The sequence below is a fragment of the Triturus cristatus genome, chromosome 9 (assembly GCF_964204655.1).
Source record: "Triturus cristatus chromosome 9, aTriCri1.1, whole genome shotgun sequence".
Classification (NCBI taxonomy): Eukaryota; Metazoa; Chordata; class Amphibia; order Caudata; family Salamandridae; genus Triturus; species Triturus cristatus.
In genome coordinates this window covers 1146266320-1146292035 of record NC_140592.1, presented here as the reverse complement: position 1 = coordinate 1146292035, position 25716 = coordinate 1146266320, and the positions used below count along the sequence as shown (strand labels likewise).

The window sequence follows — 25716 nt, the reverse complement described above, 5'->3', positions numbered from 1 at the left end:
CTATATGCCACTGCATTGTACTCAGCAGCATTCTACTCCACTGGACAGTATGCCACTCTATTCTAGTCTGCACAACTGTATGCCTCTGAACTCTATGTCACTGTACTCTAGTCTGCACCACTCTACTCTATGCCACTGCACACTATTTCACTGCACTCTATGCTACTGCACTCTACTTTGCACCACTGCACTCTATGCCACTCTACACGATTGCACTCTCTGCCACTGCACCCTACACCACTGTACTCTCCACAGCTGCACTCTGCAAAACTCTACTCTGCAATCAGTAGCGCCTGCTACTAAACGGGCGTGGGGGGGTGGGGGAAGGGAAGCGGAGGGGGGAGGGAATAAAAAAAAAATAACTCTTAAAAAATAAATAACACTTACCTGGATGAAGCCAGCTGGTGGGCCAGCTGCCCGCTGCCTCTCCTCCATCCTCTTCTCTTCTCCCTGGGCAGCAGGAAGCATGCAGCCTCCCATGACCAATTACAACGCTGCCTTACAGCATTGGTAGTTCGGCGCTCAGGGGCTGGGAGGCTGGGCATGTTCTCCACCCACAGTGTAATGCAGCCTGGGTGGAGAAAATGCAAAGTGCGCATGATATTTTGGCCGGCCCAAGATGGCCGCCGAAATGTCATGCGCACTTAGGAATTGCCTACCACTACTCCCTAGTCTACTCTATTTTGCACCACTCTACTGCATGCGACTGCCCTCTAAGCAACTGCACTCTTCAACACTGCACTCTTCGCCACTCTACTCTATACCACTGCACTGTACGCCACTGCACTGTACGCCACTGAACTCTATGTCACTCCACTTCGCACCACTCTACTCTGCACCACTCTACTCTACGCCACTACACCGTACACCACTGCACTGTACCACATTACACTCTATGCCACAGCATTCTACTATACACCACTGCACTCTTCGCCACTCTACTCTGCACCATTGCACTCTATGCCACTATATTCTGCACCTCTGTGCTCTACACGACTGCACTCTGCGACAGTCTACTCTGCACCATTCTACCTTATTCCAATACACTGTACTCTACTACACTCACATGCCATTGTACTCTACTGTACGCCACTTCACGCTACTCTACTCTACTCTACTTTGCACCACTCAACTTTATGCCACTGCACTATATGCCACTACTACACTTACACTAGTCAACTCTATGCCACTGCACTGTGCACCACTGTACTCTACTGTGCACCCCTCTACTACACTGCACTGTACCCCAGTGCACTATATGCCACTCTATTGTAGTCTGCAAGACTCCTTGCAAATGCACTGTCCAGCACTGCACTCAACGCCACTCTGCTCTACCATAAACCTTTCGACTCAACACTGCTGTCCTCCATGCCACTACACTCTACTCTGCACCACTCTACTTTACGCCACTCCACTCTACTGCACGTCACTCGATCTTCTCTGTGCTACTCCATGCCAATCTATGCTGCCAAATTCTATGCCAGTCTACTGTTCACCACTCCAATCCACACAGTGCAACTCTGTGCCACTCTACCCACACAATGCCACTCTACACCACTGTACTCTGCAGCATTCTACTGCACGGCACTCTACTCTACACCACTCTACTGTACCCCTTTTCACTCTACCCCACTCCACTTCACTCTATGCCATGCTATTGTACTCTGCACCACTCTACTCTAAGGCACTGGAGTCTACACCACGGCACTTCGTGCCAGTGCACTATATGCCACTGTACCCTATGTCACTGTACTCTAAGCCACTTCACTGTACTGTGAACCACTCTATGCCACTGCACTCTGTGCCACTAAACCCTACTATGCACCTCTCCACTATACACAGTACACTCTAACCAACTGAACTCTGCTCCACAGCACTGTGTGCTACTCTCCCCTGCACCACTCCATTCTGCACCTGTCTACTCTACACCACTACACTGTATGCCATTGCAATCTACACCTCTGACCTCTTCTCTGCACCACTGTACGCCACCAAACTCTATGCCGCTCTACTATAATCTGCACCACTCTACTGTACGCCACTGCACTCTACTCTGCACCGCTATCCTGTATGCCACTACACTCTATGCCACTTCAGTCTACGCCTGTTGGCTCTACTATGCACCTCTGCACTCTACACCAGTCTATTCTGCACTACTGAACTATATGCCACTGCACTGCATGCCACTGCACTCTATGCCACTCTATTCTACTGTGCATCACTCTACTATATGCTGCTGCACTATACGCCCCTCCACACTACTCAGCACAACTTTACCCCTCGTTACTGCACTCTATGCTGCTATAGTAAGCCCATTATTATTCAATCTTTATGTCAGCCCTTTGGCGGTGCTGGCCAAGGGAAGGGGGCTGTCATTGGTATCATACGCCGATGATACTCAATTGATGATAAGCTTCTCTAAGAAAAGCCCCACCAACCTAAACAACTTCAGGGGTGATTTGTTGGCTATCTCTGACTGGATGGCAGCAAACTGCCTTCAGCTGAACTCCGGGAAATCCGAAATTCTGCTATTTGGAAAGGATAGGGAGTTATGGACGGATCTTCATTGGCCGGACCATCTGAAGCCTGCCCCAGTCCCTAGGGACTCTGTAGAAAAACCTTGGGATATGGTTTGACCGAGGTCTGACCTTTGAAAAACAAACCAAGGCCGTTGCTGGGGTCTGCTTTGGTCTCCTGCGGAGTCTTAAGCCACTGCTTGGGTTTTTTCCCCCTCCGGTGCGGCAGACTATTATCCAAGCGTCTGTTCTCGCTAGATTAGACTACGGGAACTGCCTCCATTTGGAAGCTACAAGGGCCGGTGTAAACCGGCTTCAGAGGGTCCAGAATGCAGCAGCACGGATCTTGGTGTCACTACCTAAGTATTGCTCGGTCGCCCAGGTGCTACCTAAACTTCACTGGTTGCCAGTGTGTAAGCGGATTCAATTTAAAGTATTGTGTATCTCACACAAAATTCTAGCAAAGCAGGCCCCGCCGGGCCTTCTGGATCTATTGGAGGCATACGTACCAGAGCACTCTCTGCGATCTGCTGAACATGCCCTAGTCTGTGCCCCTCGAGTGTGGAGGGCCAGAGCGGGGGGGCGCTCGTTTCGATATCTGGCGGCTAAATTGTGGAACTCTCTCCCGACTTCTGTTAGAACTATTCCTAGCCATCTGGCATTTCGCAAGGCCCTGAAGACGTGGCTTTTCCCCCTTTCTACCATTTAACCACGATGACTTGTTCTGGCTCTCGTTTCGGGTTCTCGCTGCTGCGCTGGGACGCCTTGTTGCTGTGGCAGCCATGCGCATTACAAATCTAATAATAATAATAATAATATAGTCTACACTACTGCACTATATGCCACTGCACTGCATGCCACTACACTCTGTGCCACTCTACTCTACACCAACACACTGTACACCACTCCACTGTACATCACTCTATTCTATGCCACTGCACTCTACCCCACTTTACTCTGCGTCACTATACTCAACTGCACTGTACCCCACTGTACACCACAGTACTGTACTCTGCACTATTTGACACTTTGTAGCCCACTGCACCAAATGCCACACTACTTTAGTCTGCAGCATTCAACACCACAGCACTCTACACCACTGTGCCCTATGAACCTCTATTCTATTTTGCACCACTCTACTGTACGCCACTGCACTCTATTCTGCACCACTCCACTGTACGATTATGAACTAGATAAAGCTTGCTATTTTGATTACAGCATGTGAATCTTTGAAAGAACCAATACTGGAGCAGAAACAAGCTACTTACATGTAACTGCAGTTCTAACGGGATGGCATTTTCATAGGTCCTCATGCAGCCCTCTCTCCTCTCTGATTAGAGGCTTGTGCTATCTGTATCCTTTGATACTGATACTATAGAAATCTAAACTATGGTGGGCTCCCGGGGGAGTGGAGTTCAGTGCACTTCCACCTCACTGGTTGACCTGTCTATCTTTTCTAATGAGGTGATTGTGCTATTAAAGTGAATTTAGTTTATATTGGGAGTTGTATATTCAAGATTTTCTAATGGAGTTTTCATGACAAGATTCTATGAAGTGGTGTACATAAATAAATGCTTAAATAAATAAATACAGATGTAAAGCAAACCATCCTGGCGTGTTAGTAAATTAAAATATTTGCTGCCCTAAACTCGTGGATGTAAAAGATAAAAGCAACACCTCATTTCCGAGTAACAAAAACCCAAACCAGCATTATACAAACTGCTGAGCCCTGCACCTCAGCTACAATGTACTGCTCAGCCAGGCTTAAAACAAATTACCAGTTTCCTCTCAGCAAAAGCAGACTCCACCAACTCACCAGAATGACTGTTCAGCACAGTCAACATCTGTGATCCCTCATTAAGCGTGTTTTGCTCACTCACCCTCAGCCAGACCAGCTATGTAAATGGAAGAAAGGTGCAGCTCTGAAATAATGTTAGGGAGGGGCCTGTTCTTCAATCTATAGCTGTCAGAAACAATTTCCGTCAATATCAAACACATCAGGTAATCTGACTTTGAAAACATATTTGGTTCACCTATGACTAGCACATAGATTTCCTGTAAAGAGTTATTTCACCGTTGACCTGACCCACTCGTCTCCCTGAAAACAATGTGTTAATTGAATGTTAGTACATGCAGTATAAATAAAGGATATAGAATGATACAGAAAAGCATTGAAATAAAAAGGAAGTCTCTTTTATTTTGCCATTTTACCTCTTTTTGATGGGACGGTCATTCCATGAGCCTGTCTCTGGAGTGTTAGTATAGGCCAGGAATAGATGCAGTATCACTTTAGCCCAAGCGAGGGCAGCAGTGTGCGCGTTGCTGTGCAGAAGATTCTAGAATGACCAGTGCGAGCTTCTGTGACGTCATGGAAAGAATGTTGACGCTGAGGTGAAGAGAAGGAGCAGGCGGTTGAAGAGGAAGGAGGTGGAGAGCAGAAGAGAGCAGAGGTCAAGAGCCACGGCATATCTCAGGTGACCTGTGTGAAAGCATCACACCAATACAAAGGTCACTGAGGTAAAGTGCTATTTATTTGGTTAAAAGGGGGCCTCTGTCGGGCGATTCTGAGAGGTGACCTCGTTTCCTCAAACCCCAGGTGTGTCTCGGTGAGCCAACCTCCCTTCCTTACTAAGAAGTACAGCGAAAGAGACGAGAACCATGAAGCTCATGGCACAACTAGCATTTGAGGTGAAGCCCCTGGATTCACAACATTGTGCAGCACTGAGTCAACCCCTGGGCTTGTCTGGACACAAGAAAGCCAATGGCCGCTGTGATTGAAAGAGTGGTGTGATGGAGAGTGGTGGAGAAGGAGAACAGAGCAGCTTAATCCTGGAGTCGTGAGCCCACTAATAGGGACTGGTAAATGAAGATAAAGCTTTAGAAAATGTAATGTTGATGGCTCAGTTTAAATACCTATTAATCAAATATAAACGCACTGTATCCTGCTGGGGCCTGTACAAGGGTCATTTGAAAGGAGAAGCACTGGGGGCGTAGTGGCAGCAACCGTTTCCTATTTAGGGCAGGTTGACTATCACTGTTTTTCTCTGCCCAGGACCGCCATGCCAGACATGGCACTCCCAGGGAGGAAGATCACATAGTGGTGCCAGCTACAGGGAGAAAACTCCCTGCGCTTCGGTCTATTGTCATTTTGTTCAACAAGAAAAGAAATGCTGCTTTGGGAGTTGGTTCTTGCAGAACTAAATATTTGCTGAGCAGGCACAGCAAACATGGAGCCCTAGGGACAAAGGATCAGTGCCTTCAGTGGACCTGATACAATGGAGGCTTCACTGAAGGTGCATAGATCCCAACCACGGAGGTGATCTCTAAATCTGGCAGATTATCCTCTGCCACGAATGGGGAGGCACCCAAAAATTTCAGGCCCAGCAAAATAAAAGCACTACATTTATCAAAGTAAAGATAGTAGGGTCACGGCACAACGAGTGAGTGTGAGAGAAGAAAGAGAGAGAGAGGCCGCATGTGTGGGGAAGCAATAAAAGTTATTGCATAATGGTAGCCTCCGGTCTTGTAATGAAATTGTGTATGGGTGTGTGTGTGTGCACATGTGACTTAACCTTAACCCTTTGCTTAGTGAGTGCTGTTATACCCCCACAGCACCAAAGGGTAAGAAGTAATTTAAGAGTTTCCATTTGTCTCTGAAACATCACATTCACTGTTGGCGTAGTGCCTAGGCAAGAGTGTCAATAGAAAAGAGGAGGACAAAGAATGACCTGTCGAAGCACATTAAGAGCTGCTGAGGAAATAAGGGTCTTTGAGTCTGTAATGTGAGTGAGTGAGCGAGCCGTATAGAATGGGAGTGACTGATTCTCAGGTTAACCACAGATTATGTAAATAGGAGTCAGATGTGTTGTTTACTGGTTGCCAAATGCTGGTTTGCAGTTTTGAACCAGTATTTTTGTGACCAGTAAAGAATTTCAACAACCGACCTTAGTACTAATGGGTCGAATTCTGAATCATCATTGGTCAAAATCAGTCCTACCTGATCAATATTAATGAGGTAGGTTTCAAATTGCGGCTCACTACAATTTGAGGACATCACAGGTATGTATAGTTTACTGCTAGTGTTAGCAGACTTCCTTGTCCGTAATTGCCTTTAAATGAAGCACACTTTATTTACATGCAGCTTGTTTTCTTTAACCTTTTAAAGGCAGCCGTCAGTCAATGGCCGATAGCCGCACTCCTTCCCCAAGTGCGGCTGCCAGCCGTTAACTGACACTGAGGAGGGTTGGAAAGGCCTTTTTGGTAATTTGCACCTGAGGGTTTCTTTTTTAATTTCTGCAGCTCAGTATGCTCGGGAAGAGTCTTATTGGGTTTCTTTTCTTTGTAATGACGATCAACGGGCAGGCGCACTGACAATTTTTGCTTGTAAAAGTGAAAGTAAAACGAGCCGATGGGCTCATTTTTACTTTCACTGCATCAGTGCTCAAGGGGCATAGCTCAGCCCCAGAGCACTGATTGCTTTGGAGGAGGAATCACTGGAAAGGGAAGAATCTCCAAAGCAGGGATCCACCCTCTAGGACACTAGGGAGATGGGGGGAGACACCACTTAGGTAAGGGCTTGTGCTCTCCCCACCAATGGTAAAGCTTCAGTCTTACTACGGACATGGGGGGAGCCACCAATTAGGTAAGGGATTGTGCTCTCCCCACCAATGGTAAAGCTTCAGTCTTTCTGCCCCCCCGGGGGTCGGATGGAGGTGATTGTCGCTGAGCTGCCCCCTCGGGCGGCAGAAAACCCACTAGATACCAGGGAATCTAACACAACAAGCATTGGCATAGCCAATAGGCCTTGCCTTTGGGACCTTATAAGTGTTTAGTTATCCAGCACAATATCCTTGGTGCAACACCATCAGCTGTTGCATGGCTAAACACTTATAAGGTCCCAAAGGCGAGACCTATTGGCTATGCCAATGCTTGTTTTAGACTGCGATAAGGATTGAGGAAAGGCGAACCTCTCACCTGCTTCATCTTATATTAACGTAAGCTAACAACATCCTAGTAGACACAGGCCCGAGCATGCACTGTTATCAGTGGTGTGAATATCAGTGAAAATAAACTGCTTTGCCATAAACTGTCCCCGCTCCCTCCACTTCCCCTGGAGTGGTCTGTTTTGAACTCTACCCATTCAGTTAATCACTCTCTACAAAGACAAGGCTAGTGAATGGTGCCGAAGGGAGCATAAGGGGAACAAAGCGGGCATGGACTGGGACACATATATGGGCGAGGAGTGAACATGGTGTAGGAGAGAGAGAGAAAGAGGGTTGGGCGAAAATAGGAAAAACCAGCTTAAATAAGGCTGTGGTGGAAAGCAGGCCTGAGAGAGTGTACAGGAAGATAGTTTGAAAAGGAAGAGTGAGTGAGAGCAGGAGAGCCACAATGGCGGTGGGAGCAGTGGCGTAGCTAGAGCATGTGGCGCCCGGGGCTATCCCACAGATTGCCGCCCCCCCCCCCCGGGGTGGGGGGGGGGGGAGGGAATGCACTTCAAAGAGGTCCGAGAGACACGTAGTATCGCCGCTAATAGTTACCTTGATCATGCAACTTACATGCACATACATGACACGGTCCAAGGCTACGCAGTTGAATACAGCGGTGACTGGCAGTACAAAAGAGAACACACAGACTGCATGATCTATCTGGGGACTCAGAAAAACCGCATGTGACATCCATCAGAGAGCTGCGTGAATAATGACCTGGTAATCCCCTCAACACAATGCAAACATGCACATACATGACACTGTTCATGTAACCTTCATCTACAGCTGACATTAAATGACCATACATCTCTTCTTAGTCTTATAAGGACCAGTAAAACTCACTCTTTTCCAAATCTCTTTCTAAATATTATCACTTTCCATGTAATGTTCCTTTGATGGGAAGAGGAGGTTTCTGAGGTGGGAGTATCAGGCAAGTGATACTACTCAGGCTCCATCTGTTCGAGCCTTCATGGAGGATCCCTCTTCATTACTACCTCCACCTGACCCCGGACTCTGCAACGCACTCCCTTACAGGCTCCCTCTGTGCGAGCCTTCAGGGAGAATCCCTCTTCATTACTACCTCTACCTGACTCCGGACTCTGCAACGCACTCCCTTACAGGCTTGATTATCCACTACTCCTCTCTCCAGTGCACCTTATCTCACATCTGACCTTGGGCCCCAGCTCCATATCAGGCACCATCGGGCTCCACTTTGCTTTTTCCCGGTAAAAACATTAGTAAAATCACCTTCAAACTTAAAACATTGAATATAGCAGTAAATATAATTAGCATGCACTTTAAAGTATGTTCCACAGTAGCCCTTATGACCCGACTGCTAATTAAATAAACAAAAACAGAAAGGCCATGACAGGGCCGGCTTTAGCGCTGATGCGAAAGTCTTTTTAGGCGCCACACTAATAACCTCTTTCTCCATAAATACCTTTACTACCACCTTCCAACAGTGCCCCTCATCCCTCCATGGCCCCCCTAGTGACCTCCTCCTCAGATTGCCTCACGCCACAAGTGCCCCTCATCACACCATAGCCCCTCCCCCTCATGACCTCCTCCTCAGACTCCCTCACCACCACCCTCCACCAGTGCTCCTCATCTCACCCTAGCTCCCCCTCCACACCATGACCTCTTCCTCGGATTCCCTCACTGTCACCCAGGGCACAAGTCCTAAAAAAAGAAGTGGGGGGACGCTGACGTCACAACAGCAAGTGATGTCACGAAAGGTGGCTTGCACCATCAGACTCATTGCCTCCCCTCGCTCACCCCTTAGATGCCATTGCATCAGAGAAGCCAGCGCGTGAGCAGCGTTCTGAATGAGCTCCGATCTCGCCCCAGAGAGGCCAAAGAGTAAATGTGTGGCTCCATTTGCTCCAGTATTCGAGCTCCCGTTAAAATAAGTGAGGGGACGCCATCCACCCGCCTGGTACCCTGACTCGAGCCCTGCAGTCACCCTCCACCAGTGCCCCTCATCGCTCCACAGCCCCTCCAACTACCTCCTCCTCAGATTCCCTCACTGCCACCCTCCACCAGTGCCCCTCATCGCTCCGTAGCCCCTCTCTCATATGCATTTGTTGTTTAGCGCTACTCATATCAGTGTAGTGTGTCAGCACTTTACACCACGAACACATTATACAGTGACAATGAATCATACAAGTATGTAAATCAGTCTACAGGGAATGTCACATAAGCCAATGAGGATTACATGGTGTAGGAATCACATGTCATCCATACTGGTGGGCAGTATATTTTGAGAGGGTTTGGTCTGGGGAAACAAAAATGTATATCTGCCCAAACATACCCATTTTAGCAACATTAGAATGATGAAAGACTGAGGAAGTTCTAACTATATCACAAAACAAATCTATACCATTCATGTTTGTATGCAGCTCTTTGGTGACAGTTCATTGGTCACTGCCCTATGTTAGGATTGTAACTTCTGAACTGCAAGTAACACAAGGATCTCTGTGGTAAAGGCAGCAACCCACTGAGCTTCCACACAAAATACAGTTCATCTGCATTTAAAAACTACTAACAGACAAATAATTGCTCTCCAGCGAATCATTAATCACCAGCGTTATTGGGGCATCTTTTATTGTCTTATTGTTGTCCTGCATCGGCCAAGATAATGATAAAAACTATTTAAATAAAGCGCACACGAAGTACGTGTCCTGTTGGACCTGCGCATTTTTTTTAAAAGAAAAGAAACACATTCTCTTACCTACTACTGCACTGAATTATCCACGGACGCAGCAGAGCAGACTGCCCCAGGCCAGGTCCTCACGAGAGTGCGTAGTGGTGACGCGCGTGACGCGTCACCGCTACGTTCTCATCGCGAGGGCCGGGCAAAAATGTAGCCCAGGGCCGTCATTGGTAGCGCTGGCGCGCGCTCTCCTAGATTGACAGCCCTGGAGCAGGCTGGGATGGGAACAGTATACGCGGGCGGCGCCGTGCGGGCAGATTAACGGTCATCAACGCGCTGCTTGCACTCCAAGTGGGCTGCCCGGCCACGCATTGCGGCCGCGGCGGACTTTATAATTTATTTAGTGACACTGTGTCCCTAAATAAATTATGAAGGCCGCCGCAGCCGCCCTAAATATAGTGCCGCCTGAGGCGGTCCGCCCCCACCGCCCCCCCCCTAGCTACGCGCCTGGGTGGGAGCGATTAATTAGATGTACTGTTTGTGCCTATTTTGGATTTTTGACTACGTTCTGTGACCTTGTGGCTGTGTTAAATTAATAAGTAGGAAATGGAAAATGACAGGATAAAATTACCATGTCTCAGGCGTGTGAGATGCAATGGCAAAATAAAAAATAAATAACTTAAGAGGCAAATCAGCCAATAAGTCCTTGTTTTTAACACCAAGCATAAGTGCATTATGTGGGGGAAGAAGAGCGACAGCTGTTCTTAGAACAGAAGGCGTGTAAAATGTGGCACTATGGCCAGAGCTACCGGCTTTGTAACTGGGGAACCAGGCTCGAGCCTCGGCACAGGCAGAACATCCTGGGATTCTGCACTAATCACTTAATCTTACCGTGTGTAACAGCAAAATATGAATAACTGGTGCTCATGTAAAGCGCGTCATTACCCTCGGGTCGAGGATGTGCTGTGTAAAAATGCTAGCGCTTCTTACCTCCTTGTTTAGGTCCGCCCTGCAGGCAGCGTGCATGCTCGACCCAAAAATGTGTTTTGCTGGGGAATGGATACAGAAAAATAAACGATTGGCTATGAAAAATCTCCAAAAGAGCAGCGTATGGTGAGCGATTTGGCCCGACCTGACCACCGCAGAACTACCTGGACCAGAAGCAGCTGGGGGCAGTGTCACAATCAGCAGCCCCTCCCTTTGCACCGGCGGTGGACTTCAAAAGGACCTCGCGCCTCCCGCTTCGCGGGACGCGCAGCGTATGGTGAGCGATTTGGCCCGACCTGACCACCGCAGAACTACCTGGACCAGAAGCAGCTGGGGGCAGTGTCACAATCAGCAGCCCCTCCCTTTGCACCGGCGGCGGACTTCAAAAGGACCTCACGCCTCCCGCTTTGCGGGACGCGCAGCGTATGGTGAGCGATTTGGCCCGACCTGACCACCGCAGAACTACCTGGACCAGAAGCAGCTGGGGGCAGTGTCACAATCAGCAGCCCCTCCCTTTGCACCGGCGGCGGACTTCAAAAGGACCTCGCGCCTCCCGCTTCGCGGGACGCGCAGCGGGACACGCCGGGCTAAGCCCGGGCAAAGGGCGGGCCGTCTACGGCCGTCCAAGGCCGACCGAGGCTGGGCTGGGCCACCCCCTTTCGTTGCCTACCCAAACGCTATATCTCGCTCCAGAGCCAGGTGACTGCCATCTGTTCTGTCTCTCCTTTGGGTACAAGAGGGCTGTTCTCTACAGCCGTTGACTGTCTTCTGGTTTATGTGTCCTATTCCCTTCACTGCATGTTAGCATTGGTTCCCATTTTTATTCGTGTTTTAAGTTAAAAAAAAAAAAAAAAAAAAAGTAAATTAACATGGCCACACAATCTACAAAAACAAGGCTTTCCCTGGTAGGGGGCTCAGTTAGGGGGACCCTAGATCATTTTATTACCAGGGCGGCTTCTGTGCTAGAAAAAGAGATTGCCATCACGGAACGCCGTCTATCATTGGACCCTGTGTTTCAGAAGCGTTCCTCTTTGGCCCACATCCAACAGGTTCCCTCAGGACTTCGGATCCTGAACTATCCAACGACCCTGGTTCCCCCGCGCAACTTTGCGATCCAACAGATATAGTGCCTATCTTAAACGAAACTGACATATCTCCTTCCAACTCCCAATCTTTAACGGGCACTTCCCCCGTGGACTCATCCTCCACTTATATTGCCACGACTTCTAAAAGAAAACCCGCAAAAAATAGGTTTTCCTGCCCGAAGACCGTAGCAAAAAAAATCCTTACTGTTCCAACAAAAAAAAGGAGAAAAGACTGCCATCTGGATGTGCCCAAAACTATGCCCCAATCAATATCAACTCTCTCACGATCCAGGCCTCTAACACCATCGACAGAGCCTCCCATTTCTCCTTTTTCTAACCTACTGACCGACATAGAGCATCTGGTAAGATCTCTACTTTCACCCTTAGTAGAGAGAGTTAAGAACATTGCGATACAGCTAACATCTTTGGAAGCATCTCATGCCTCTCTTATTGCATCAAACAACGATCTGAATTTTCACTTACGTAAAAATCCCACTGAGGCTATTATGCCTCTTCCCCTCACTCAAACAACTACTCAGTCTAACATATCAAATCACACACAGAACATACAAGTTTCCCAGCCCAGACCAGAGAAACAATTCACTGTTAAGGGGGATTCAAGAGAAGATCAAACCTCCAACCCCGTAGCGCCCCCGGGCAATAACATCAATAGGCAGCCTCCCTCAGATTACAAACTGGATAAAAGTTCCCACATTGACTTGCCCCCCGAAGCGGCTCCTTACGTAGTGACTCTCATTGGGGTCCCTGTGCTCGTTCAGGGTAAAACGGAGAGTTACCAGGAACTCAAAAATAAAGTAGTGCACTGGCTGACTCAAAATAGACCACTCCCCCCTGAAATTAACGGCGAAATACTACATGTCAGGAGACTGAATTGGTTGGGCCCTAGACCTAAGGACAAACAGGGTGATGTCATTATAATTAACTTTCGAGACCGTAGGGTGCTACCACACATAGCGGACTGGTATACCCCGGGTAGGGGCCCAGGAATCTCAACGGTCGATCTAAGTTACTTTTACCCCTGTTCTCTTTTGATAAATTCCACACTTTCATACCCATCATCGAGGGCTATCATCGAGACATCCCATTTCACCATTCCAACTTCAAACAGATATGCTACTTTCTCAGGCCTGGACGAACAGGATTGACTTCCTAATCCTGGATTCATGATTGACAATCCCCCTATCATGAGTATTTCGCCGCTCATTATAGTACTACACAACCCTAATCCCAAGAATAACACCTTGCCCATTAACAACATGGGGTGGACGCCAACCTCTGATATTGCTCCTCATTTTTCATCTTTGGAGTCAACGCTTTTGCCCGCTGGTCCGATCACTAATCTTTTTTTCACCTATTCGGCTCACAAAGATATTCCTCCCCCTAAAATCTCCCCGCATCTTTTAGAAACTGTTGAGCCTGTAACAGACCCTATGACTGGTATTATTGGTACGGATGAGTCCCTCCTGGGCGATAGCCTTTTGTCTTGGAACGTGGCAGGTCTCCTCGACAAATTGTCTAATGCCGCATGGATTCAAATCGTTTCATGATACAGTATCATCTGCCTGCAGGAAACCTGGACCACTACAGAGCTTCATCTTCTAGGGTACCAGACTTTTCATACCCCAGCTTCTCCCAGCCTCCATGGCAGAAACAAGGGAGGACTTACGACTTATATTTCTGTAGAATTCCGATTAAAACCAACTTATATCACAGGGTCTTCATACTATCAGTTAATCAGTTTGACTGGCGGCTCCTTTAAAAACGTTGTCCTGGTCAACTTTTATAATAATATCCCAAACTCACATGTTGATTCGGTGCTCAATGGATTAAAATCCGATCTAATCAAAAAAGAGTCTCAAAATAACTCTGACACCTTAATCATCTTGGTAGGCGACTTTAATTGCCCTTTATGTCCCCAGAGTCTTAAAGGCACTTGTGGCCTGACAACTGATATGGACGATTCTCCCAATCATTTTTGCCATACTAAATTGGGAGATCTCTTAAATGGATTAATATCCCATTTTAATGTATCCTTTGTCAATGACCTATGCCTTCCACCCAAGTGCTTTAAACCCACTTACAATGGGAGAGGCTGTCACACCACGATTGATTACTCACTTATATCTTCTAGGTACTCAGGGGCGATACTTTCCTGGGAGACCCTTGACACTGTTATTAGCGATCACTATCCTATCGAGGTAACTCTAAAGTTAACCTCGTATACTAATGACATGGTCAGGCAGAATTCCCCCTATTCTCCTCCCCTGCAGTTGGGAACCACTATGGGCCTTTTTCTCAAATGGGACAAAGTGGTCCCCCCTATTTTCCTTAAAACCCTGGTTACCAATGTTTACGACCATATCCAAATCTGTTTGTCACCTACAGAAAACCCGCAGACAATTACAAATTCCTTCTCTGCAATTCTATCAGAAATTAAAACTCTCCTTGCTCGAGCCCCAAAGAAATCAGCCCCACTCACCCACGGCTGGTTCGAAAGGGATTGTTCTAAAGCCCTGCGACTTCTGAAACTAGCTTTGAAGTCTAACCCTAGAAATCGTTTAGAGGTCCAGCAAGCCAGGCATAACTACCGTATCAAGCGTCAGGCAAGGAAAAACCAGCTGAAGTCGCTGGCATGGTCAGCCCTTGTGGAAGCCTCTGAGAAGAGGGATAATACTGCCTTTTGGAGGGCAGTCAATGCCCCCTTTTTTCGATCCTCTCAGCCCCCGATCTTGGACTCAGCTATTATCCCCGAAACTTGGGTTAAACATTTCAGTACCTTATACAACCTTACTGATCTGGATAACCGTCCACCTGAGTGGGAAACTGATCCCAACTCTCCTCCTGACCTAACTACTTTCACCTCTTTCCCCCTAAATATCTTTTTTGACCACGCTGAAGTATTGATGGCCTTAAAAGATAGCTCCTCCGGGAAAGCCCCAGGCCCAGATTGCGTCCCAATAGACGTTTTTAAGTCACAGCCTGACCTATGGGCCCCATTGCTAACCAATGTGTTGAATTCTCTGAACACCACCGGCTTTATTTCCACCTGGCCAGAGGCAATTGTCGTCCCGATTTTTAAAAAAGGCGCGAGAGATAATCCCGCCAACTATCGCCCAATCTCACTTTTAGACTCCCTTATGAAGGTAGCCGGGCGAATTATTTTAAATAGAATACATGATTGGTTAAGCACTCAAGATATTATTTCTGATATGCAATACGGCTTCAGAAAAGGCAAGGGTACTATTGAACAGGGCCTAAACCTGACCTTAATAATAGCCAAATACACCCAGGCAAAAAAAGGAAACCTTTTCATAACCTTTGTAGACCTCAGTTCCGCATTTGATTGCGTTGAACACAGGCAGTTATGGGAATCCCTTACAGAGATCGGCTTAGACCCCCTCATCATATCATTTATCAAAGAGCTGTATAGGGATGCATCGGCCCGCGTGAGATATGGTAATAATGGAGAATGTTCTGACAGGTTTTTTATCAGACGAGGTGTCAGACAGGGTTGTATACTAGCTCCTTTACTTTTTACCCTCTATATTAACTCTGTTAGCCACCATCTGACCAGAACTTTCCATGATTACCCCACAATCAATGGTAAACCTATCCCCATTTTGCTCTACGCAGACGATGCGGCAATTATGTCCCAGACTCGCATGGGGCTACAAAGGGCAGTCACTGAATTTACTGACTTTATGTCAAAGAGAGGCTTAAACGTTAACACCTCTAAAACCTACACTATGTCCTGTGGCCTCGGGATTGGAAAAAAGCCATGCACCATTTTTTTGAATGGCAAAAAATTTATCAATATTGATAGTTTTCCTTATTTGGGCATTACTTTCAATAAGAGAGGTACTTGGTGAGCCGCCACTCAAGCCAGAGGTCTAGCATTGTCTAAAGCCATAGGTGCACTGACCAACTTTTCTAAAAAACTAGGGGGTCGCCTAATAAGCCCTTTACTTCAGATCTATCGGGCGAAGTGCATTTCAACTGGTACCTATGGATCTGGGATCTGGGGGATTGATCCCGTTGAACAAATCCAGCGACTTGAGAATGCTTTTCTACGTTACCTTCTGGCTGTCCCTCCAGGCACTTCTACCTATATGGTGCATACTGAACTGGGCCTCACTTACATTGCGGATACGATTAATTCTTCCCCCCTTCTCTTATGGCATAAAGTCTGGACCAACGAAGAAACTCCATTTAATAGGGAAATTATCACAGACTGTCTAAAACTGAAAGAGGTCAGGAACATCAAATGGTTGAATTACGTTAAAAGGTTGTCCACTGAAATCGGGCACCCCAAATTTTTTGCTGACCCATCAACCCTAGCTAATATAGCAAAAGTGGAGCTAAAGCGACTTGTCTTAAATCACCTGTGCTCTAAACGATGGTCCCTAGAAAAACAGAAGAGTACAATTGCAGATTACCAAAATACGATTACCGTGAGTGGTATACAGCAATATTTACTCTTAGAACCATCACCGTTTACTCGCATGCTCCTGACCCGCTTTCGTACCAATACTTTTTTCAGACTTCTAACTTTTCCTAACCCAAATTGCTGGTCCAGTGACTTACAGAAATGCCCTTGTGATGGCCTTTCGATTCAATCTAACATTCATTGCATTCTATTTTGTAGATTTTATCAATTGCCAAGGACCCTTTTTTTAAAACCTATGCTTAAATCATGGGGATTACGCTCATGTAAATTGGCTTACCAAAAATTAAAAACCCTGGAAACACCCTTAGCCCTGGCAGCCATCTCAACCTATCTGAAAATGACGATGAGGTTTAGGATATCAATGCAGTCCTAAGTGGTCTAACATCTTGATGCTTTGACTGTATCTACTTTTCTGTTTTTTGTGATTTTAATTATGTTACAAATTGAATGTAATTTTAACTGTTTTTAATGGATTTTTACATGTATGTACTTTTCTGATATTGTTTTTATACATATCGAATAAAGTTCAATATCTATCTATCTAAAAGAGCATGTAGACAAACATAAAAGAATGCATAACAATCAGTTTCAAGTATTTTTTTTGCTAGCTTCTATTTCGAAATTTGAAGTTTGCACTTGTGGTTAAAGTTCTCCCGTGTCCTGAATTAGGACTGAATGAACAGGATATAGGTATTTAATCAATAAAGTGGTAATAGAGGGGGACGCACAAAAACAAAACAACGAGTAACGTAGAAGAAGGAATTTCTGAAAGCATAGTTGTAATATTGGAGAGTGCTGGGGAGAGCGGGACTGAGGGACTCGCAGACAACCAAACACTACAAAACAGCAGACCGACTTGAGAAGCAGGCACCTTTCAAAGTATGAGCATGAAATGAATGTTTTAGTAAAAGGTGAGTCTAAGCAAACTTTAGAAGGCACGCACAAGAGAGTCACCTAAGATGAAATATAAAAAGTATTCCACATTAGAAAACAATACGATTGAAAGTACTTTACTTGAAGAATAAGCAGCCTAAGTAATGACTGACAATAGTAAATAAATAGAATGGAAAATTGGTGTATGTTGTCAATGGAATCACGCAGTCGTGTGCAGTGTAAAAGTTCTTTGAAGCTTTATTTCAAGTAATTTGTGTTTATATATTTTTTCAAGAAAGGGGATATTATTGTCCTATAGTTCTTTTGTGCGAAAGCAGCAGTGCAGTGTTTCGGCTTGTTATCAGTGATTGTGAATTCCTTGAGAGCAGCAGTGTTTCTAAGCAAGTAAGGTCGCAAGTGAACTGTAATAAATTATAATAAGCGTGCTTCATCAAGTTTAGCAGTTTTTCGTTTTGAGATGGAAAAGAGAGATAAAGGAACATCTGTTCCTAGCTGTAAAACGGTACCAAGGCATTTGCAGCTGAGAATGAAAGAGATGCAGGATTCCAGCCTGAACTCCCGCGTTGAGTTCCGGCAATGGTTCAACATCCTGTTATCCTGGGCAAATCAATAATTGTCCCAATGTCTAAAAAAAGAATGGGATCTTATGTAGTGTAGGTGTTGCTCATGTAAAGTCCTCCAATACGTTTATTTAGAATTTTGTGGAATATAAATATTCCAAATAATCAAACAACAAACTTTGAATGAGAAGGGGGTAGTGTTGTTTATGTTAAATATGTACTACTTATCAGTACTTCAGTTTTAAAAGAGCAGATCCGTCTTTCACATCTTTATGCAAACGGTTACGGGCAGAGTGGTGGACTTTGAAGCTGGCCCATCCTGTTAAATGATAAATTAAAAAAATCCTGCAAAATGAAGTGTCCTCTGCGCAAATCATCTGGCGTGTACCTACAGTAAACTGCACAAATCTGAAAACATATGCTGCCTTTGTAGGGGGTTGGGGGGAAAGCTCTGGGCTTGGGCGAGGTGTACCAGCAAATACTCTTTAAAGGTAAAGAAAACAAGCATTAGCCTCGCAGCTGTAAAAGTAACGGCCATGCGGCCGTGAAAGTGATCGCGATCACGATCGCGGTGAAAGCGAAAGTGATCGCGTGATTCCAGCTTGAGTGATCGCGCTGGAAGGGAGACAGATGGCGGCTGCACGCGTGCACGCTCGGGTGAACACAAGTGCTAGGCCACCAAAAGCCTGTGGCAGCACTTAGAAAACCCACACACTAAATTTCTCGCAGAGCAGCGCATACGCTGACTCAGCGAGACCTAAAAATATAGGGGTGTGGGGCTTCCCACAAAGCAAAGGCATGGCCATGCCTCCACCCAAGCAAGAAGGCAGGCAGTCTTTCTGCCCTCCCTGGGGGAGAATTGAAGTGGTTACGCCCAGTATGCCCTCTGGCTTCCCGGGGGGCAGAAAGACCACTAAACACAAGGGAAATTTTGTTAAAACAATTTATAGGGGTGGGGGCTGCCCACCATTTGCATGGCAATGCCCTCATCCTAAAAATGCAGCAACAGTCTTTCTGCCCTCCTCGGGGGCGAATGGGGGTGATTACCCCTCATCTGCCACCACTGGAGGTGCAGAAAGTCCACTAGACTCCAGGGAAGAAAACATACGACTGGGAGCTGCCTACCATGGGAATGGCCATGTCCCTTCCCAAAAAAGGCACAGACACTCTTTCTGCCCTCCCAAGGGGGGGAGTGAGGGCAATAACCCTAGATTGCCCTTCTGGGGGGAATGAAAGCCAATTAGACTCCAGGGATTGCATTTATACAGTAACGTTTGTGGGTATGCCCCCTCCCTGGCTATGGGTCCATGCTCTCTCCAACGCACGGGCCAATAGATTTTCTGCCCCCAGGGTGGACAAGGGTATTAACCCCCTATCTGTTCCTCCGAGGGGCAGAAAGTCCACTAAACCTCAGGGATTTCAAAACAAACAAAAGGAGAGGGCGGCCTATCCTGGAACCGAGCCATACCCCTGCCCAAGATTGGGCACTGTTGTCTTTCTGCCCCCCTTGGGACACTAGACACCCAGGAGACACCAGGGTAGTGGGCCTCTTGTGGATCCAACCACATTTTCTTTCCCACAATGCCCTGTAAACCTCAAACTTTGACAAACAAATGCACATTTTCCACACATTTCTGTGAAGAAAACTTCTGTAATCTGCTAGGAGCCCCACATTTCCTACGAACCAACATTCCCCGAAATCCCCTGAAAAAAATGGTACCTCATCTGTGAGTAGGGCCAAGAGAACTTGACACAATAGGCCGTAAAGCGCTACATGGAGAAGTCAGTGATAGGGGTAGCCGAGAGATTTTGGGCCTCACTCAGCTGCCACCCTGTAACGAAAGTTGAGAGGGATTTAATCCGGAGCTCTCAGGCCTGAGTACTGAACTGAGTGCCCCCCCTGCAGCTCGGAATCCCCCTGCACCGTGGGGGCTACGGGGGCCTTGGTTACGCCCCTGATGGAAACCTACCAACCACGGATATTTTTTAAACTAGTTACCAAGGGGATTCCAGGATTGAGTGCCTTGTGTGGATCCTCTGAGATTTTCTTAACCCACAGTGTCCTGCAAACCTCTAACTTTGACTGAAATCACACATTTTCCTTACATTTCTTTGATGGAGTCTTCCAGAACCCACAAAATTGCTACCACCCTGCATTACCCCAGTTGTGCCGATAAAAAAGTGGTGCCACTTGTGTGGCTGGGCCTAGTCAGCAATGGACCAACCCAAGGTCAATGGAAGTCCCTTCACAAGGTCTCCCATTGACCTTGGTTTCATCTGTTCCTGTCAGAGCTCAGCTTTGGAGAAGGCAGGGGTTTAAGGGGTTAATAGTCACAAAGGCTGAATTGGAATGTTTACACTTATTAAAATGCTTAGAACATTTGGCGATTTTGTTCCATTTAGAAACTTTATCTCAAATGCTGAAGTCCTGCTCTCGAGCCTTCATTGGACACCTCTGTTTAATAGGTGCCGCCAAGTCAGTCTGCAGCTGGTGTTGACAGTCACCATGGGAAGACTGTTTCTAATCCACCTACCTCTCTGCCAGTAAGAAGTGCAAATGAGATTGGCAACTGACTCGGTGAAGTGCTGAAAACAAGAATCAACTGTTGTAGCCGCTGCACAAGAAAGATTGCTTGAAAGGAATTAAAGGCATTGGGATAAGGTTTATTGGATTCTGGGTGACTATGTGACATTGAGAGACATCATCACAATTCCCTCAGAATTAGGGAGCCACCGTGTGTCCATCCCACCAGGATACATGTGTTTATTATTTCTTTATTTATATTTAATTATAGAGTGCACTTATCAGAGGGATCCTTTGAACCAGTAAGCCATGCATGGAATAGTCACTGTTGTAGATCAGAAGTCTTTATAATAAGGAACACACCCATGTTTTTAAGGATTTCCTAAAAACTAGTAAAGGACGCTGGCGACCGCTAAGGGAAAGGCAAGGATTTCTAATACTTTGCTGCAGTTTTTGAAAAGGGTCTGCAGCCGGAAGTGGTGACAAAACATGTACTCACAAATGAGTGGATTTGGTCAAAGTAGACTATCAGGTCTTTTTTCACCGTTTGGACGCTGAACAAATAGTTCTAAGAATGAGAACAATTGAGTACGGGCTACGATTTCTCTTTTGTTCCCTGTGAGTTGAAGTTTATTTTTCCTTATCCATGAATCGGCACTTTGCAGAAAGTTAAAAAGAGTTTCAGATCTTTGGCTAGGATCGCCATCACTTGTTAAGATTATCTTGGTGTCACCAGCGTACATAAACAAGGTCATATTAAAAAACTGGATGAGGAAAGTAAACGGGACAATCCATAAGTTAAACAAATTCATATTTATTGCGGTTTCAATTTGGAGTCCTTTGACAGTTTTGTTAACACATATATCCATTTATGCTGCCCTCGCACTGCAGGCAAGAAGACATCTCAAGGCAATGGGCGGAGCTTCGCAGGAGGTTGAAGCTGCACAAGCAATCCTTGGGCACCATGAAGGAAATGCTGGGGCTCCTGCGGGACATTGACACCATCACAGAAGAGCTAAAGGCACTACAGGTATGCTACTGTGGACTCTGTTTCCCTGTTCCCCAACTCCTGCCTTCCATGTGCTGTGGTTTGTGCAAAATATGAGCTTTTTATGGTCTGGCTTGACAGCTCATCTGACCCCAGACAACAATGGTATTCTCATAACCATGAGAAGGGCGTTGGCTCCTCCCACATGTTGGGAGACAGGAGTACTTGTTTTGATCGGGCAGACGTCGTGTGCTTCCACAAAAAAGTGCTTGCCCCTCACACAGCTGTGTTCATTCAGTTATTTATCCTGCTGCCTGAGCTCGAACTTTTGAGGGCACACAGATGACATTGTAATGTTATTAAACTGTCTTAGATAATTGATGATGGTTTTTTATCTGGCAGCAGCACAGATGGGAGGAGGGCGTATATTAACTTAGACATGTGTTAAAGACAATAGGCTTTTAAGGATGGATTGTTATTACACTGTGATAAAGACTGTAAGTAGTTATTTATTTATTTATTTTCAAATAATTTTTATCAGCATTTTGAATTATACTATTACAACATAATCAATGCACATCACAGCAATACAGTCCATGACTCTTGGGCTCTGTAGTAAACAGAGGGGAGTTCCCTCAGCCTTCCGCTTTCAATTAAAAGAATATCATCTCATATCTCAGAACATCAAGCGTCTAGGCCAGTCTAAACGAGCAGATCCCAGCCGAAGAAGAACTGTTCTCTTTATAAACCCAGACATCTTAAACATTTTTTAGCAAATCAGGATATTGTACAGGACTTTATCCCAAATTATAGTGCATTACACTAGTTGTAATACGGAACCCTTGCAGTGGCCATTTAAGAAGTCAATACAAAAAAACAACATTTAATAATCAACATATGTAATTCAGATATCGTCGAGAGGGTCATCGCTGTCCTATATGGGAGCTGGTTCAATGCCAGTCCGTCATACAACAATCCAACATAATAAAGAGAGGGAGAGGAGTATCTATGGCAGTAGTGGGTGTGTACACATACATATATGTACTTGAGGTCGGGGGGGGGGGGGCACTCTACAATCGCCTCTCATTTCGTGGTATGTTTGGACCCCGTCCCTGGGCATGTGGTCCAGCCTAGGCTGAAATGGATGATCCCCCCATTTTGGATCAAATGTAAATCTCTTCGGGTCTAAGTCGACGGATCGACTAAGTGGCATCTCCCGTACCCAACTCACCCTGCAAAGGACCACCTTTCCGTCTTCACTGTCTCCCTCGCCTACTGCTATACTATCCACGTCTTTAGGTGGTCCCTCCCAGTTTCACAGTACCGCAAACCACAGGTCCACGATAGGCTGCCTGCATTCCCCTCTAGCATCGTCTCTGATGAGGACTCTCTCCTCTGCCTGGGCCCAAGTCGTAACATCTCGTGCCCAGGCCTCCAGCTGGGAGCTCCTCTCTGACTTCCACACAAGTGCTATGCACCTCTTAGCCAATGCCAGGCCCAAGTTTAGAAACCTGAATCCCACCTTCTTTGTGTAGGTCTCAGGAACAGGCCCAACAGGCAGGTGCCCAGGTAACGGAGCGGCCCAATACCCTAGCCAATTTACGCACTACCTCTCCCCAAAACGTGCGTAGAGTGGGACAACTCCACGCCATATGCTCAAAATCTGTCCGAAAGCTTTTGTCATCGGTCCCTCGGAGGCCTCTCAGGATCAGTTTGTTGCTCAAATGGGTCCACCTATTGACACCCTCAATTCCGAGATGCTTTTATAGCACGGAAGATTAAGGTGGTCAATCGTGGAAGGAAAGGAAGGGAACAGCGGGGAGGGAGACCTGAGGAAAGAAAAATACCCTATTATAACACTGCATATAATACATATAGAAATACAGTTCTCACTTAGTCCGTAAGCCACTTTCCTATATACCTGTAAAGAAAATAAACAAAAGCTTTCTTAAGGCTTTGAAATGAAGTTTCTATGTCGAAAGGAAGGGCACATTTTTCTTCAGTAATCTAGTGATGGCAGCCACGGTGTCGGCAAAATGGCTTATGAATCTGCAATAAAATTTTGCAAAGCAGAGGAAGCACTGTATATCTCTAATATTTGTAGGGGTTGGCCATTCCTTGACTGCCTGTAACTTACGCTCTGACATCTCTTGGCCTGTGGGTGACAACATGACCCCCAAGAACTCCACCTTCCTCACATTAAACTCGCATTTGCTGAGCTTACAGAAGAGTCCGTTTTGACGTAGTGCCTCAAACACTTGGCAAACATGCAAGTAGTGTTCCTGGCTGGTGGGGGAATATATCCAGATATCGTCGATGTATGCCATCACGAACCTGTCCAGAAGCTGCTGCAGCACATAATTTACAAAATACTGAAATGCTGCGGGGGCATTGCACAGGCCGAAGGGCATCACTGTGTACTCATACAAACCATACCTAGTACGGAAGGCGGTTTTCCACTCATCGCCCTCCCTTACACGTACTAGGTGATATGCCCCTTTCAGATCCAAGCGTGTGTATATGTTGGCTGCCTTAACTTGCTCAAGAAGAATGGGTATCAATGGCAAAGGGTATAGTTTTTTAATCGTCACATTATTCAAGGCCCTAAAGTCAATGCATGCCCGTTTCTCTCCGTTTGCCTTCTGTATAAAAAAGAGTGGGGAGGCCACAGGTGACTTAGAAGGGCGTATAAACCCATTCTCTAGATACCTATCAAGATACACCCGTAGGTGGGCATTTTCGGGTTCGGTTAAAGCATACAATCTCCCGCAAGGGATCACAGGTCGATTTGGCAGTCGTAGTGCCAATGAGGGGGAAACGTGTCTGCTTGTTTTTCAGAGAACGTGTCCTGGTATTCTGTATAACATTCTGGTAGCGCAAAGTCTGTTTCTGCCGCTGTGGCAATGCTCTGAATGGCGACCAGACTGGTTACTGGATTCTCTTCTTTTACAAAGCAATGTTCCTTACACCAATGGCTGCTAAACACCACCTTTTTGTCTTTCCAATTTACCTGGGGGCTATGTAACACTAGCCACGGGAGACCCAGAATAACCCCGTACTGAGGAGCCTGGATAATTTTGAACCTCAAGTACTCCGTACGTCTCTCACCAGTTTCCATTCTGATGCTGTCGGTCTGGAATCTAATGGGCCCTGTACTTAATACTCTCCCATTCACTGCCAAAACTTCTTCAGGGTTTTCTTTAGCCTTTAAATCTAGTCCCAATCTTTTTGTCACTAAATTGTCTACGAATAACCCTGTGGCTCCTGAATCAAGCATGGCATCAATCATCTGCCATCTTTCTTCCGTCAGTAAACGAATGGGTAAAAATAAATGGTCTGATGACAAATCCTCCTTACGGTTGATGGAAGGGATTTTTACTCCACCCAAGGATCTCCCTTCTGATACCCTTGAATTTGATAGTTTTCCGACCTGGCTTCTGTGACAGCCACCTGAGGTTTCTTGAACCCTGGGTTGTTTGTTGGTTTCACTAAACACTACTTTACGAAATTGCCCCTCTTCCAACAGTACATACATAGCCCGTCCTTCCTTCTCGTTTCCCTTTCTGCTTGGGTCAGTGGGGCTCTTGCCGCTCCTATTTCCATAGGCTCGGCAACAGAACCAGACGCCCCTCCCGTACTACGATTCTTGTCAAAACGAGAGGGTGGTCTTTCTACCTTCTTCCTATCCCCTCTAGGTTCCCCCATTCGGTAATCCAACCGTAGGGTGAGGTTGATCATGTCGGTACAGGTAGATGGCTGAGTATCGATTTGAGCCAGTACAGCCTTCATCTCGTCCTTGAGGCCTTAATAAAACAGGCCGCCAAAGGTATAGGTGTGGGTACTTCCACAGTAAGAGGGGAAGGCAAGGAAGAACTCCCTAACTGCCATGGGCTCCCCCCGGTAGCACGTCCTGTCTGAGCGTCAAAGGGATTTCTCTGAAGCCTATCTAATGTGTCCTGGAGAGCTGCGGTCTCCGCTCTAGAGGCAGTGATCTCTTGCTGTAACACAACTAACGTGGCTAACACCTCCTCTAAGGTGGCCATGGTCACAACT

At 46.4% G+C, this 25716-nt stretch overlaps 1 protein-coding gene across 1 annotated transcript in view; it reads left to right on the top strand.

Annotated features, from left to right (window-relative positions):
- SPTBN5 (spectrin beta, non-erythrocytic 5) overlaps positions 1 to 25716 on the top strand; it is a 1776766-nt gene that overhangs the window by 84904 nt on the left and 1666146 nt on the right. Inside the window, exon 8 of the mRNA XM_085627084.1 lies at positions 21567 to 21705. Coding sequence (XP_085483210.1) covers positions 21567 to 21705 — 139 coding nt within the window. The remainder of the gene's footprint in view (positions 1 to 21566; positions 21706 to 25716) is intronic.